General features: G+C 40.2%; 1 protein-coding gene and 1 long non-coding RNA gene across 3 annotated transcripts in view; one reads left to right on the top strand and one right to left on the bottom strand.

The window, feature by feature from the left end:
* Positions 1–11,219, top strand: part of LOC112557898 (neprilysin-4-like) — a 48,390-nt gene extending 37,171 nt beyond the window's left edge. The window contains exons 23-26 of one of the 2 annotated variants that reach the window (XM_025228032.1): positions 122–1,080; positions 1,480–4,533; positions 6,458–6,710; positions 11,185–11,219. In XM_025228032.1, coding sequence (XP_025083817.1) covers positions 122–221 — 100 coding nt within the window. In that variant the 3' untranslated portion in view covers positions 222–1,080; positions 1,480–4,533; positions 6,458–6,710; positions 11,185–11,219. The remainder of the gene's footprint in view (positions 1–121; positions 1,081–1,479; positions 4,534–6,457; positions 6,711–11,184) is intronic. The other variant, XM_025228031.1, reaches the window with a different exon arrangement.
* Positions 1–14,057, bottom strand: part of LOC112557906 — a 28,569-nt gene extending 14,512 nt beyond the window's left edge. Inside the window, exon 1 of the long non-coding RNA XR_003098014.1 lies at positions 13,960–14,057. This is a non-coding gene — a long non-coding RNA (uncharacterized LOC112557906). The remainder of the gene's footprint in view (positions 1–13,959) is intronic.
* Positions 14,058–16,394: the final 2,337 nt, after the last annotated feature.

Genomic DNA, 16,394 nt, shown 5'->3' with positions numbered 1-16,394 from the left:
ACCGTCTGTCTCTCTGTCCTTCCATCCTGTGCGCTTGTGTACCTGTCCGTCTGTTCGTTTATCCATCTTTGCTTGCCTTTCCGGTTTCCCATGCTTGGTGATGGAATATGTCCTCTTTCAGGGTGATGGGGTCTATTCAGAACAACGAGGATTTCGGTCGAGTATTCAACTGTCCCGTGGGAAAACCCATGAATCCCAAGCACAAGTGTCAATTCTTGTAAAGAGTAAACTGCAGAAAACGGCGAAGAAAGTTACCATGTGGAAACCGCAGTTCAATCACTTTAATCTCTTCATCTCGTTTCAACTTGTTGAAAATAAAAATGTGCTGATCTCTTGCTGCAAAATGTTCTTAGTTTTCGATTGATCTTGAAAGTTTACTTAAAATATTTATTGTGGTACATAGCACCAACACAATATCGCTTCCTCCTAGATTCAAGATATGGTGTACACTTTGGGAGTTAATAAATGTTGGCATGTTACACACACATACACAACAAGGTATTAATAACTTGGATTAATGTATCATCTCCTGGCTTTCACAAAGCAAAATGTTAATGCCTTGCGGTTGTGCCTGTTACTCGGCGCATTTCTACTTGAAAATAATATTAATAAATGCAAAGTTTTACCACATTCCTAAGGAGCATGCCAACATTCCAACTCCTGCTCGCGACCGTCAAGCGGAAAACTGAAGTGGTTTGGTCATGTTGCCTGACATGACACATTGACTAAGACAGTCACGTAAAGGTTGTGTGAAAGGCGACCGACGCCGTGGCAAGCAAAAGAGAGGCTTGTTGACCAATGTGAGGGGAGGGGGACCTTTTCAGACGGGTAGATGTTTAATTGGCTATCGCTCGTTCACATAAGATAAATTTCATTCGTTTGCTACCCTGCGATTGGCTCAAAATAATCAAATGAAAAAACTAGTTAGGGCACGAACGAAACGGAACTGTTTTTATCTATACTGCTGTTTTACCTGCGATACACAACTCACTGAAAGGACAAGTGGTCCCACGGGATTGATTAGCGACCCACGGCGTTTGAAGCGGATACTGACAACACTTGAGCCAAGCAGAAGCGACAGTAAGTATAGTATGTACTAGTACACTACGTCTCTGTGTATTGTATCGGTACGCCAGCATGTATTGTAATAATATGTCAGTGTGTATTACTGCAGTACGTTAGAAGTGGCTGTAACAGTTCACCATTATGTGTTATTACAGTAAGTCAATATGTACGATGACAGTAGTCATTTTGTACAGTTATAGTACATGTGTAGGATTACAGTACGTTAGCATGTATTACGTCATTATATAATATTACAGCGGTTCAGGATGCATTATCAAAGCACATCAGTATGTACTATCTCAGTACATTTCTTTTTATTGTTACGAACACGGATGCGCACTCTTTCAACAACAAAAAAAATGACACGACGATTGTCTGAGACAGCCCAGGTAATGTGTGATTTCGCTGTGCCAGGTCAAGTACTTTACAAGACATTCAAGAAACACTGAGCCTCCGCCGACTATAACCAGTCACCTTGAACTATTACTACGTCTTTAACAAAACCCACGGTTAAATAGGCACACCCAGGGGAGGTACAAACATCTAACAAAGAACAGGATACAAAGCTGAACAAAGTTTGCCACAGCTTCTATCACCCACACCCCAAACTTTCTGCCGCGTCGTACACAGATCAGAATACACTACTTATGATACCATTACTATGTTATCTTCAAACCATCAGGAGATAGTATTATAATTATACAGACTAATCTCTTACGCTCATCTCTCTCTCTCTAATCATATCAACAGGAAAGTTTCTTCAAGTTCAACTGTTCGAAGTTACAAATGCTCACAGTTTGGAAAGGTCCGGTACGTGACGGCTAAGTGTTGGGTCACTGATATAATTCAATCAGCCTTACATATTCCTTAATTATGGGATATTCCCACTCCACTGGGGATATTAGGATGTCGCCCTACAGGACACAGCTTTGTACCTCTGCCAACGCCATGTAGGTTGGCCATAGTGCTTAGGGTACACACGGAAATCCAACACAAGTCGTGAAGTTCGAAATGGGAAGAACGTTCACTCTTACACGCCACATAGGTCGTGTTCTATAAGATAACGTACTCTTCACATTTCCCTCGGACTCTGTTCTCAGTTTTTCTAGCACATTCTTTCACTCTGACACAGCTAACATACTCTCATGTTCATTCTTTAAAAGTCTACTAGGTTAAAAAGAGGTTTATAAAACAATGCGGCACGCAAATCGAAAAAAATCTCATCTATTGAAAAGAAAATCGGGATAAGTGGACCCGCGCAGTTCAAACCAGTGTTTTTCCGGGGTCAGCTGTACGTAATCAAAACCCAAATGTATTTCTTTATTCAATGCCTGGCACAGTTGTTACCTCCATTTGGTTCTTGGCAACGTATGACTGCACTTTCTCATAATACTGTCGGCCACAGATGTGCAATATGGATCGTTATACTCTGCAATATTCATAAAAAAATTATGAATATGACTACTAGTTCAATAAATAAGTATGACTGCTGAAGAAATCAATAATAATAAGTTTATTTGTATAGCGCTTTTTCTCACCTATAAAGGTGGGCTCAAAGCGCTTTACTAAAACAAAAACACACAAATATAATAGGAATGGATGCTGGTCTCAAAAACAGTTGTAGCATCACTGTATATTTGTGACTTTCGCCTATCACAGTCTATAGATGATAGGCACAGGCAACACTGATAAACCTTGTTTTCTGCCAGTTGTAGGGAGGTGATATCGTAAGACCGACTTGCAGGTGGAGAATCAGACAGTTGAGATTTGGAACAAGCACAATGCTTTGTTACTGATTTATCTGACATAACTTTTGTCTCTCTTTCGCCTCTTGACACTTTTACAAGCTACTAATTTTAATAAAGACATACAGCAGTCAGGTCAAAGGCCTCAAAGACAAGTTGGCCCTTTTCAGCATCAACATCAATCAGATTAGTCTGAACCGTATATTTCACTGAGCTTCATGATGTCAATCATTGCAGACTGATGTGTACACCACATAAAGCTTGCTGTGACACCTAGACATTCTGAAGCAGCTGGAGGAAGGCAATCAAAGTTTGAAGTCGACACTGCCGATACACATCTCACATCTTAGTAATGGCAAGATGGCGCTGGTGTGACAGTAGAAATAAAATGGCACAGGAAAAGATGAAAAATCCATCCAGGAACGAAGCAAATATCGTAACAAATGTACTGATGAGCATTACACACAAAACTTCAACAAGCAAATATGAAAAGTGAGGGAGAGGAGTCACCCTGGAGCCCGTTAGGCTCACCGAGAGACCCTCATCCAGGGAATGTAGGTCCGAGTTCTTGGCACTCTCTTGTCTTGATCATTGTTGTTGTACTCAGTTCACTTTCTTACTGAATAGATTCGTGCTCTCTCGCTGACGCATGATTTGTTCCGACACTAAAATTTCATGGTTTTTTCCCGATGAAACAAGCGAGTTTGTGGCCAGAGAAAACTATTGATTTGGCCAGGCTTAAGGAGCCCGATGCAACGATGCAAAACAAAATATAATAATTCTTACCGGCGCTATCCTATTAAAATCGATGAGCTTAAAATAGGGAATACAAATGAAAACCTTTGCAAGATTTGCAGCGTATGGTGTAAAAAGCAGTCATAATTGTCAGCCATAATTACTTTTACGAGCAACTGATCCCCCATCAATTGAGCAGCAACTATATTTTCCATTAACATAAAGAAGTAAAATTATTTCCTTCTTCAGTCTACTTCCTTCTTTCTATCTCTGGGTATAGAAGGTTATTCTTTGTCCCTGCAAGCGTCTGTAAGACCAAGCCTAATTTCTTCCTGTAGTACTCGACGAACGCACACCAATGGTCACGTGACGTCAACGCTAGCACAGCCAGTGAAAGCGGTAGGTGACACAGAGGTTCATGCTTATTTATAGATAAATGATGCATACAGCTGGCAAGCTAAAGGCGTGTGCGTTCATGCGAACCGCCGAGTAGCACCGTCAACAACAGGATGAAAAAGACCGAGACACGTGTTACATGTCCTGCATCTTCAATCAGCCCCCACATTGCAGGACTTTCCTGACTTCGTTGTTTACGTCAAATCTGGCTTCAAGTGTGATCGTACTTCCTGTATTACACATCAGCCATCCTTCAAGGAACCGGAATTAAATATTCGTAGGTCATGCGCTTATACACATAGATACATGGTGACGGAAAATGCATATTTTAAGTAAACTCCAACATACCTCCTAAAGTGCACGCATACTTCTGTATAAAAGAGAAGCGAACGTCAGTCACACGTCCACATACTCATTATATGCAAACACGCCGTGAAAAGAAAGTCAAAAATCGCTGAAGTGTCTTCGTTGAGGAAGAAAGAAGAAATTTACAATCTGTCTCCGTGCCCCATCACCTCCATACCCCCAGCCGTTTCGGGAGGCATTGCACAGTGTGGGCTCTGTGTTCTTGGCAGTACATGGTCATTGTTATGTACGTATGTTTTCATGAAAGCAAAATTTTTATGGCTAGATGTGTTGCATTCAATGTTTATTTTTATGGTTAAATGGGTTAAATGTTAGACTGGACGGTGGGATAAATCTGATCTGTGGGATTTATATTGTTTCTGTGCACATGCAGATGTTCCTCCGCTTTCGCAACGATCAGTTTTGCGCTGCATCGGCGGCGAATGTGAGAAATCTTTCTAATGCAATGTTTGATTTCTTTAAAATGTCCCTGCTAAGAATTCACTAGGTGTTCACAAACACACACTTAAAGGTGGACGTGCATTGCAAGTTTGTATATGGGGGAAGGTGTACGGTGGGTCGAGTGGAGAGGAGGATATTGTGCAACGCAGTGACAGCTCAGTTCTCAACCTTTTTCGTTACCTGACACGAAGGTTGCAAAAGCTAAAAGTAAAATGTGGGACAGACGAGTGTAGGACACAGCAGACGACATTAACCACGTCCTGCCCCGCTCTCCTCCGCCGCTACCATCACCAATCCCTTCTTTTCCACATTCTCGCACCTCTACCCCCTCCTCCCTCTACACACACTGTGTGTCAAGCCGCGGACTCATTCCTTCCCGACATAGATAAAAGCTGCCGCTGTTACCGTTATCGTCGTGTCTGCGATGGCAGACAAGTAGGCCAATGGCCAATATGAATCTGGTAAAGAATCTCTTGTCTTCTTTTCCTATTATCTTTGAGATGTACGAGTACATATCTGAATTTGTTCACATGTCCTAAGGATCTCTCGTCGTGAAACTCAAACTGACGCACTAATTGACGGACATGTTAACAAATGTCGGCCAGTCTTCAGTGACGACTTGGCTGAAGCGTTGTAGTCGGTTGGTGCACAGCCATCCCCGCGTTCTGTCCTACGCTAGCAGCTGCAGGAAATCCGTTCTCTTGATTACAGCCTGGGTTTGTATCTCGTACCCTCCCACTGACCTGTCAATGTCTACCTGCTCATTTGCTTAGATACCTGCGATCACTTCAAATTTATCGAGGCTCTTCAGATTGTCTTTTAAAAGTGCACAGATTGTGGAGCAGGCTTCTTTTCTGACATTTTGTCTGCTCTGTTTCTCTTTCTCGCAGGTGTAAGTGAATTTTTATAGTTTTCTGGTAGTACTGGCTTTATGTCTGCATCTTTCTAAACACAGGTAGGGCGACATCTGCGAGGCCTTCATTTTAATTTTTTTTTTAAAAACCATCAAAAGTGCAGACCTCAACAGTTGTCTTGAACACGATAGTCTATAAATGGTGGATAAATGTATGTCCAAGGAGAAAAAAATATATCAAATATTTATAACTTTCTATCCTCGCCCTCGAGTGTATGCGGTAATAAGAATCCATACTCTGTTTAAGAGACATGACAAATGAAGGTTGCAAGACACTGTAGTTTTTATTTTGTTTTAACCAAAAAGGAATAGAGCAAGGTAAACGAAGATTTAGCTTTCAAGGTGGCTTATCGTCACGGATTGGCTCCATTTCTGTGTGCCTAAATCTTTATCTTTTGTATCTTTCATTCGTTTTTTTTTTGTCTGTCTCTGAGTGCGTGCGTGATCCTCTTTGCTTGCACATTGCCTGGCTAGCAATAAAGACCTTCTCGCCACATTAAAAAAAGAGGATCGATCTATATGACGACACCTGTAGAGAAGGACCAAAAGTCGCCTCGTAATAACTGTATGAAGTGTTAGGGTGGGGGGAGCCTGAGGCTGTGGAGCTGGTGGCAGAATGTCATCTCCAAGTACATCACGCAACATGAACGAAGAGTTTACTGACGATGGATATTTCCTAAGTAAATACCTGTCAGAAAGTAAATGTAACCTATCTAGCTGTTGCCCAGAAATGGGAGCCAGTATACAAACGTAGCTTCATGTTCACTATTGACTTTGCATGCATTACATACAACAGCTTCCACAAATCCTAACCAGGCCACCAGACTGAGAATAGAGCCCCTCTCCTCACCAAGTACGAAGGTTGTTCATGTGACAGATTCTAGCCAATCGTAACAGAGCGACAGACACGTCGCCTCTCTTTGAAGATCCTGTGCGGCGCGTTATCTTTTCCTTCACATCGCTTGACGTCAGTCGCTGATGACGATGGATGACAGTAAGCCATCCAGTACAGCAGCCAGCACTGCTGACTTATATCCAGAGTACACCGGGTGAGTAGATGCTTATTTCTGTTTGCTTCGCTATTCCAGAAACCAAACTAAATGTAAATTCGGTCGAGCAGCTGGTAAAAAGAAATACGTTTTATAATTAATTAAATAAGATCTTGTGGATTTATTAAATATTTAAAATAATCCTTCCTTTGTAAAATGCTTAGCAGGAGCAAGTGTATATAGGGACTTGCTCACGTGGCGTGCGTCGATATATTTATCTGACTACTTTCCATATGTATTTGAACAAGTTTGAAGGAAAACAAATCGGCTACAGGCAATACCTTTGAAGAGAATGAACCCACACCCCTTGCTACCCAGAGAAAGTGTGTGTGCGTGCGTGTTCTTGTGTGAATGAGAAAGTGTGTGCAGGTGAAGGGGAAAGCGAAGAGTCAATGAATGACATGCAGAAGACAAAAGTTTGAACACACAGGCAGATAATAAGAGAATGAGGTACTGAATAACTGATTTGATTTTTAAAAAATGGTTTCATACGTGAACAAAATCGAAGTGGCTTAAGTTGTGTTCTGTTGTTGAAATAGCCGGAAAACATCTGCTTTCAGATACCGCCATTTTACATACAACCATTGAAAGAAGAGTGATAGACCCTCCTAGAAATATTTCCACGAGTAAATCTTAACACGAGACTGATGAGCCGTTAGTGAAAAAAGAATCCATCGTTTGGCAGAAAAAAGATCCAAAATATAAGGCTTAATCGGATCAAATTTATGTTCGCTTCTTTTCTTTATTCGATAGATATCTTACAAGCAGTTTCGTTTCAATCTTTCTGGTCTTGTTCAAAGATTAATGCATCGTATGCATATACACCTTTGGCAAACAAACTCAGTGCAAGACTACGCTCAGTGTAGTCTTCAGTTTTTTTTAACCCTTTTCCCTTTCTCCGACCCTGAACAATGATAAAGAAAAACCATGACCTGAAATAAGGTCATGACATTTATCCCATCGAAATCAAACGCCTGTTCATACCGACCATGGTCACAGAGAAAGAGAGAGGGGGAGAAGAGCGGTGAGAGGATGGGAGAGATTTAAAATCGTGGGAACCTCAACGCGGATTTCAGTAGAGGACTAAAGTGCCTGAACTGGGATGAGACTGAGCAAATCGTACAAAAATTCTCGATATGCCAAAGAACGCAAATAGAATAAGGATTACAAAGTTTGAAGTCACGAGGTCAGAGAATTGGGACGATTTGCCTTTAAAAGTCTACAAAAATGCAAGTCATTGGACTAAAATTAGTACAAGACCGCACAAAGATTTCCACAAATTTAAGTAAATAGCTGTTCCCCCTTCCTTTTAGAACGGGGAGAGAAAGTGTACCTATATACCTAACCATGACATTGATAAATGCTTTCTTAACACTTGGTTCCAGTTCTCTATCGACCCTTGCATCGATATGTAAGCGTATCCATGTACATGTTTCATGTCAGAGGTTTTTTTAAACCTCTTTCTTTGCATAGTGATGTTGGGATGGCTGAGCGGATAATGAAGTAATCGAAGTAGTCATCCGAAAACTGGGTTGCTGTCTTGTAGATGTTTATGTCTGAAATTTACTCCTGTGAAACAGACGGTATTAATGTAGTTATCAGAAAACGGCAGACGTTCTGTTTGAAGCAGCAGTAAGTTTCCAGAAAGCAACACCGAGCACTTAACGTTCATGAGCTTGCTCCCGGCGCTTAGGACAATCATTAGTTTTTAGTTTAGTCCTTTACTCTTAGAGGAGCATAGAGCTGCAGCAACACCTCGCCAGCAGACCCAGTTGTGGGCAGGCCCATTCAGATGGGCCCATGTGGTTCCGATGTCTTTTGCCTCGCTTTCTACTGTTCTTTTCCAAGTCTGCTTTGGCCTCCCAACTCTCTTTGGCCTCCTAACTTGTGTGGGAACACAATGCCACCTATGACTTGGTCACTGAAAGTGCAGAAGTCTGTGAAAAGCTCTCCGTTTTCACTGCAGGTGCCGACGCCATGCCTTCCCATGAGGAGTCACTGTTTGTGTTATCATCTCCCACTTTGGCATTTAGGTCTCCTATAATAATCCGCAGATCTCTTCTTCTTTTTTGGTCAAGCAAAGACCCCAGGGGATTATAGAAGTCTTCTTTTTTTCTTTTCATCTGCTGAATTTGTTGGTGCATAGGACTGGATGATGGTGTTCCTTCCTTTAACGTTGAATCTTGCTGACATGAGCCGTTGCGAGACTGGTTCTCAGGGCATCAGCGCCTTTGTTGCCTCTGTTGACATCAGCAGTGCTACTCCCTGGATATGATCGTCGTCCAGGTCTTTGTGGCTAGAGTAAATAACGGTTTCTTTTGATGTTAGTCTGATCTGGCCACTTCTATTCCATCTGGTTTCCCACAATCCGAGAACCCTGGTGTAATTTTTCATTTCACTTGCCAGTTTCGTAGAGGGTTCTGATATTCCATAGCCTTGTTCTTGCCTTGGTCGTCAACAGATGATTTGGTAAGCTTGCTTACCTAAGGCTTTGACTAGCACTAGTCATAAGCTCTTCTAGAGAGGAATCTTCCCAACCAGGTCGTTGTAGTGATATTGTTGCGCTTTCTAAAACAGCTCTTATTTTACATGAGTGGGTTGTTATCCCAAAGCAAAGCCCCCAACCTGGAGAGTCGGGGTGCAACATCTTAGTCTGGCCTCTTCTCTGACAGACCTGTTCGGCTTGGTTAGACCTGCTGAGCGCACAAGGCTCCTGCCGACATAGCTCTGTGGATCGACAAGGCGCGCAAGCCATCACACTACTACAAAGTAATTTGCATCAACTGACAAAATACGAAAGACAGAAGGAGAAGCAACTGTGCAGATAAGTAATAAAATACAATCATAGAGGACACAAAGAGGAATCATTGGAAAAACAATAAGGACGAAGAGTGTCATAATATATGACTGAGAATACTGTAATCGAGTAATCTAAGTATAGAATCACAGATATCTACGACTTCTATGACCCTTATGTTACATTTAACTTTGATATATTATCTAGTGATTTGTTTAAATGGGCTAAGAGATATAGTTTGACTCTAATACTTCCCAGACAGTACTTTTTTATCTTTGATGAGCATTGAAACCTGATAAGACACAGGTCAGGTCTAATGCAAAAGTACAATTCAAGTACTCTTAAAAGCATTTTCGAGTACAAAGCAGGACAATCTTGATTTCTTCAGCCGATGCTTCTCAGATAAATCGAGTTGTGGCCTTGTGCTTTCAAGCGATTGTGTCCGAAATATGTAGAGGCGATAGGAATGTCTCAGTGCTTGCAACTCCTTTCCTTCAACAAAACTGTATCTGTCAAAAGAGGAAATGGACCTACGTCCTAAATGTAAGACAGCACAACTTAATTCACTAAAGAACGCGATCTGCTACACCCGCTACAAAGTCTCGTTCCCCCTTGTCTATGACTGAAGTATTCATCTAACGTCTACATACTTCTGTTCAAGGGTTAAAGAGACAAGCCAGTGGAAAGGAGGAAGGAGAGTTTCCCACACAATAGTCAGCACGTAAAGAATCCAAAACTGAGAGCGTAATCAAACATCAGATAAACATTCGTCCTGAACAGAACTGAATCATCCTTTTAAAGTGAACGCCACTTCACATTTTATATCCTGAAGGGCCACATACAGTCTTTGTTACTTGGTTTAATTCGGTGGCATCAGAGGCTTAATCCTGATGGTTTTATTTCCACAATTGGTTTTTTTTTCTAAAAATGTATAGTCTTCATTCCGTTCAGGTTAGATTGCTCTTTGTTTACTCAAAGGCTTATTCAAAATGCTTCAGAGAAATGAAGCTGTTCATTCTGTTTTATTCAGCCTAATATTATTTACAGACTCGCTTCCATGACCTTTGCTGGCTTCTGAATCGGCTTTTGTGTTTGCACATTTTATAATTTCTAATCATTGTCGGTGTCACTGCATACACAAGCATCCTGGACAGTAGAAATGTTTCATCCAAAGACAAACATTTCGCTTAACTTCATTAGTAGTAGTATTAGCAAATAGCGTTTCCTCCTGATCAGATATGTTCAATGCACTGTGCTCAAAAGACTTAATAACAATTTGAAAAATAATATAAAATCCGATTAACAGTAGCAAACAGACGACATGATGACAAGCAGGAACGAATTTCTTGAAGATGGATAATTGCAAGGGAAGAGCAAGCCGGTTATGATCGTTTTTTTGAAAAAGTGACTTTTATAGGCTAGTCTAGAAAGTTTCGAAGGTTTCCGGAATATGCGATTACTGGAAGAAAAAGAATACACGCTCGTGCATATGCAAACATTGCATCAATAAAAAGAGATAAAATAAAACGTGTATCCAAACAAGGGGTGATTAGAAAAAGTAAACACTTCTGTCCTTGATGTATGACAGGAAGCTTTTCACAATGCCTACATAAAATAAAAAAAGAATAAAATATATGTTCATTTATTAAATGTGTCTGATTATGTATCGGTCGGCAGGTCAAAGGGAAAAGACACCATGAGGGCCAGGTCCACGAAAGAGAAGTGCCTCATCTTCTTCAGCTTCATCTTTTTCATCGCCTTTGCAGTGTTCCTTGCGCTCTTCATTATCTACTTTCACAAATACAACGACATTAAAGGTGACCAGTATAGGTGCTAGAACAAACATTTGAAGAATTATTACATCTGTGTGTCAAACATCATCTCGAAAATGCTTTAGGCAGCTGATGAAACTGGGACTAAGGTTACTTTCTGCTGTAGTCAGGATTTCTTGACAGCAAGATTAACTTTTCTATTTTGATCCACTTGTGTACCTTTTCCAGACTTTTGTGCACCACACTGTATGGCCATCATTCATTAGTTCCTATTACGCCTTTGCAACAAATGTATCTGGTTGTCTCAAGTTATCCGTCTCACATTGCATTCAAAACTTTCATTTCTGCGGTGTGGCGCCAAATAGTCTTTCGTCTTCTTCTTTTCCTGTCGACGATGTCCAGAACAGCGCTAGTTTTGCTATGGAGCTGTCCTCTTGTATGAGGACATACCTGATCCTCTCCTTTTAAAATTATAAATATGGTCGTCCCTTTCAATGGAGTGTGCAAGGTGTTCGTTGGTTCTCTTTTGGAGCCAGTATGTTCACAGGATTCTTATAAAGCTAATAGTCATGAAAAATGATAATTTCTGTCATTCTCCGATGTTCCTCACTAGATACCAAAGTTGTCAGAAAGTTTTAGTTTTGTGTGTTTTCAATGCTGTGCTGATTTTCCTATTTTGTTCGTACCGTCAAAAAGCATCTCTTGCTTTACTGAACATGTTTGGCATATCCTTTCCACCTCCTCCATTGCTTTCAACAACGCTGCCAGGATGGTGAATCTATCTTTTGTTAGTAATTGATATCCATCTATTTTAACTGGGATATGATTTTGGATGTTTATGCCATTATCTCTGTTTTGTTCTTACTTATTGTCGGTTCCACCTGACTGATTTTTTACCTCGACGGTATGTATTTTTTTTTACTTGAATATGATGGTGAGTCTATGACAACAGTGCAAGATCGTCTGCATAGTCCAACCCTTCCAGTGTCGATACATGGTTCGTCCTCATATCTACTGGGATTTTGTTAATGGGATTTTGTATGTTTCATAACCTGATCAATAGTTATATAAAAGAATAATGCCTACAACATCCACTCTTGCTTTTACTCTTGTTTTTACTTGAAAAAAACCTCACTGTGGTATACAAAATTTGAATAATTTCCACCCTGTGTTGATGTGTACTTATATTCTCAATATTCACTAAAGGCTGTTTGATTAATGCTATCAAAGACTTTTCAAACTCGGCTCATTTGATATTTATTAACCTCTGCCATTCAGCGAATTTTCCTATAATATCAAGTAGGGTAAAAGTGCAATCTGTACAGCTTCTTCTTCTCCTGAAATCAGCCTGTTTTTTCTTAATCATTGGTTTACTGCTTGGGACATTTGTTGTAAGGTGCTCTTGCGCATTTTTGTACTGTATACAAGTAGCTAGTAATGTTTATCGTAATGTGAAGATAATTTTTTTTCAGACGCGTCAGAAGCAACTGCTGAAAAAGATGAAAGGTCGACTGCAGAACCTGTCTGCCAATCATTTAATTGTCTCGAGTCAGGTTAGTGCACGAACGGTGCTGCATAAATAATCACGTTCTCTACCTATAATGGAGAGCTAATGACTTTGAAACTTTACTTAGAGTGAAAAGGTCTTAGTAGGAATATCCATGATGATTTCGCATACTCACACACAAAGAAATGCATAGCTCTCTATTACCAGCTGTGAAGTTAGACATAAAGATGCGAACATCTGAACACAGGCACGCATATATCCACAATATCAACATACTTTATCGGTGCACTTTAAATTTGGTCTCTTTTATTTAATGTCCTCAGCTGCCTACATCACCAAAAGCATTAACGCCAGTGTGGATCCTTGTGAGGACTTCTACCAGTTCGCGTGCGGACGCTGGGTGGCGGAGCATCCCATACCCGCGGATGCCGACAGCATCAATAGCTTCAAACTTATATCAGACGATATCAAAGAGATACTAAAAGGTTCGAGTCAAATTAAAGGCTTGCACATGGCGAAATATTAGCTGCCAATATCTTGTAGATAAAGACTGTGATATCTTTTACTTTTCTTTCTTATTGGTTTATTTGCTGCTGATTTATTTCTAGAGGTAATGTTTTAAACAGCTCCTTGCAATGAAAAGCAAAAAAGTCTTTTGCCTTTTAAAAAGGGCACAAGAACAGTACATTTCAATCAAAGTGCACAATAAATTAGAGAATTTATGACTGAAAACGAAAGATGAGAAACTTTATGCGATCCCACGAGTATTTATTTGCAAGACTAAATTGAAGTCTAAATTTATGTCAGAATAATATATGATACTATAACTGTGCAACGCTTTACATTTCAGTCGAATATATATCAATAAAAACCACATATACTCAAAGGGGAAGCAATAAACTCAGAACTGTGAAGAATTACTTTAGAGGTTGTTATCATAGACCCATCCAATCAGTGTATGTAATAAGCGCACAACCGGCAAAAAGAGTATACATAACACAACTAAAAATGATTAAAAAGGTAAAACAAAATGACCAAACATTGACTATTTCACATCTGTTGTTAAGTGCAGTTAAATCTGACATCTTTTCCAACTGTTGCTAGCACAAACTTGCTATCCGTGAATAACGTGGCCTTTTAGAAGTGATTATAAGACACACAAGGTACACTCACGGTTATGTTACAATGTTGATAACCAGTCTGAACTTTGACCGCAGATCTACTGATTATCGATGACGCCACAGCTCCTAAAGCTGTCCAGCAGGCTCGTGCGTACTTCAGGTCCTGTGAGGATGTCGGTGAGAAAGAAAAACAATCATTTTATTTTTATCGTTGCTGTCATCCCTGTACTATTCAGCTTTTATTAAATTGTAACGTTACACATTTGTTATGTTCTATCTAGTTGTTCTGTTCTGCTATCTTTTGTCATGTTTCATCTTCCGATTCTCATTGAAGATGTCAATCTCTTAAAGTACACTTGTGGCTAGCAAATTGGTTAGAGCACTGTCGTCCGAAATCCGGTTCGATACCCAGCGGCCTTCCCCCCGATGACCCAAGTTGTTGATAATGGGGTGCCTGACACCACAGAGAGGTGAGGAAAGTAAGGCAGCCCTCGCAAAAAGTTGACCCCGGTAAAAACGTGATCTCTAACACCTCTCTTCCCAACGACAGAAAGGTTAGGGGACGACTATTACCTTAATAGCTACGAGCGTATCGTTTCGTCACGACCGTAGTTTACGAAGTGCGAGGGAAGCTCCAAAAGTCAAAAGAATTTCTACTTCAGACCTTATGTGTAGACTTATGATTTTGTTATGCTAAACCTTTATGTTTTCTCTTCAGGGTAAGATATTTTTGGATTGCGATGATGTAATGAAAACAGTTAAGAAAAGCTGAACATTATCTTCACTCGTCATTTATACTTATTTTCTCTATTTATATTCCGAGGGATGAAATCCTCCTCCTCCTTATCATCATCTTTATTATTATTTAAGATACTATGGACAAGCGAGGCAAAAAACCGCTCTTTGACCTCCTCGATCTGAATGGTAATGGCATCTACCCGACACTTCAGCCATCGTGGAAAGACACAAATATGACGTTTCTGGACATCGTTGAGTATCTCACGAAAGTAGGTGACGTCGGCTCTAATTCCTTCGTCTCCATGGGTGTCTATCAAGATGAGATGCAGTCAGACAAACATATAATCTCGGTAACGTTTGCAAAACATGTTGTATGTCCTTTTTCTTCTAAATATTTGTTTGATTTTGTCGCTTTCTGTCAATATTTTAAAGAATCTCCTGTTCATTTACTAAGCCTTCTTGTACGAAATACATTCGTGATGTTTACCGATTAAAACTTTTCTTATCGTCTCTGTTTAGTCGACGTAGGGCAGAAGTTATGGATCAAAAATAAAACCTGCTTCAGGAAAACTTGCCGTACATACCCTGAGTAGTGCTATATGTAGTGTTATTCGTGCGTAGAAAAGGTCATTTATCTAAATAGGTGTAGACAATTTTCAGTAACTACTAGTCCTTTAAACTACACTTTGTTTCTTTACTCCTAATCTGACAGACCTGGTTATTTCTGTTCTTTTTCTATAAGAACTTCAAAGTTATTAGTTTGCTTATATTTCTGCGATTACTGGGCCTTAGTTCAGTCAACCCAGACTGGTGCTGCCGTCACGTGATGCGTACCTACACCAAAGAAACTCCAGCGACCTGGTGCTGTACGAAACACTGTATCGCGAGGTGCACATGGCACTAGGAGCTGACGAGAAAACGGCCACCGAGGACGCTAAAAAAGTGGTGGACTTCGAGATACAGCTGGCCAACGTGAGTGCTTCATGGTGATGGTCTGCTCTTTACAAGGCAGCGAAAACTTTGCGTTGGACTCATGGAAGGCTAGTTTGCCAGGGGCAGACATTTCGGCGTTTACTAACGATAACTGCGTTTTTTCTTTTTTTAAAGTAACAATATGTTTTCAAAGAACACTAAAGCTACGACTAGTTCTATCCAGAACAATTAGCGTATAATGTTTGTGTCGGGAGGGACGGGAAAGAATAGCGTGGACAAAAGATGAGAAATAAATTGAGGATAGGTATACGATGTGAAAAAAAGAATAGAGTTAAATTTACATGACATAATATGTCTATAATAGGTTGAAGTAGAATAACGTAATATGTCTATCACTGGCTTCTTTTCTATTAAGGTTCACTTGTCTTGATGTTTCCAGGCCACTGAGCCGCCAGAAAATATGCGTGACAGATTCAAGCAGTTCCAAAAGATGCCGCTGGCTAATTTGTCAGAGATGTTTCCGCAGGTGACTAATTGAAAAATTCTCAGTTACCTTTTTGTCTCTTGTGGTATTCTTCCCAATTTCGATTTCTGTCTTAAAACATTTCATAATGCTCTAAAATTTTGTCAGACTAAAAACTTCTTCGATATAAAATCTTTTACACGTTTTGTAAAATATTCGATCTTCTTGGAAATGAGTGGAGGGTTACTATCGGTTACTATCATCATTATCCCGCACAACTAATTCATGGTATTATTAATGGTAACAGTGTAACCAGCTGCAGTAATGGCACGTATCATGACGCCAAACATAAT

The sequence above is a fragment of the Pomacea canaliculata genome, linkage group LG2 (genome assembly GCF_003073045.1).
Source record: "Pomacea canaliculata isolate SZHN2017 linkage group LG2, ASM307304v1, whole genome shotgun sequence".
Lineage (NCBI taxonomy): Eukaryota > Metazoa > Mollusca > Gastropoda > Architaenioglossa > Ampullariidae > Pomacea > Pomacea canaliculata.
Note: the sequence above shows the minus strand (reverse complement) of the source record. Positions and strands in the feature narration are given on the sequence as shown.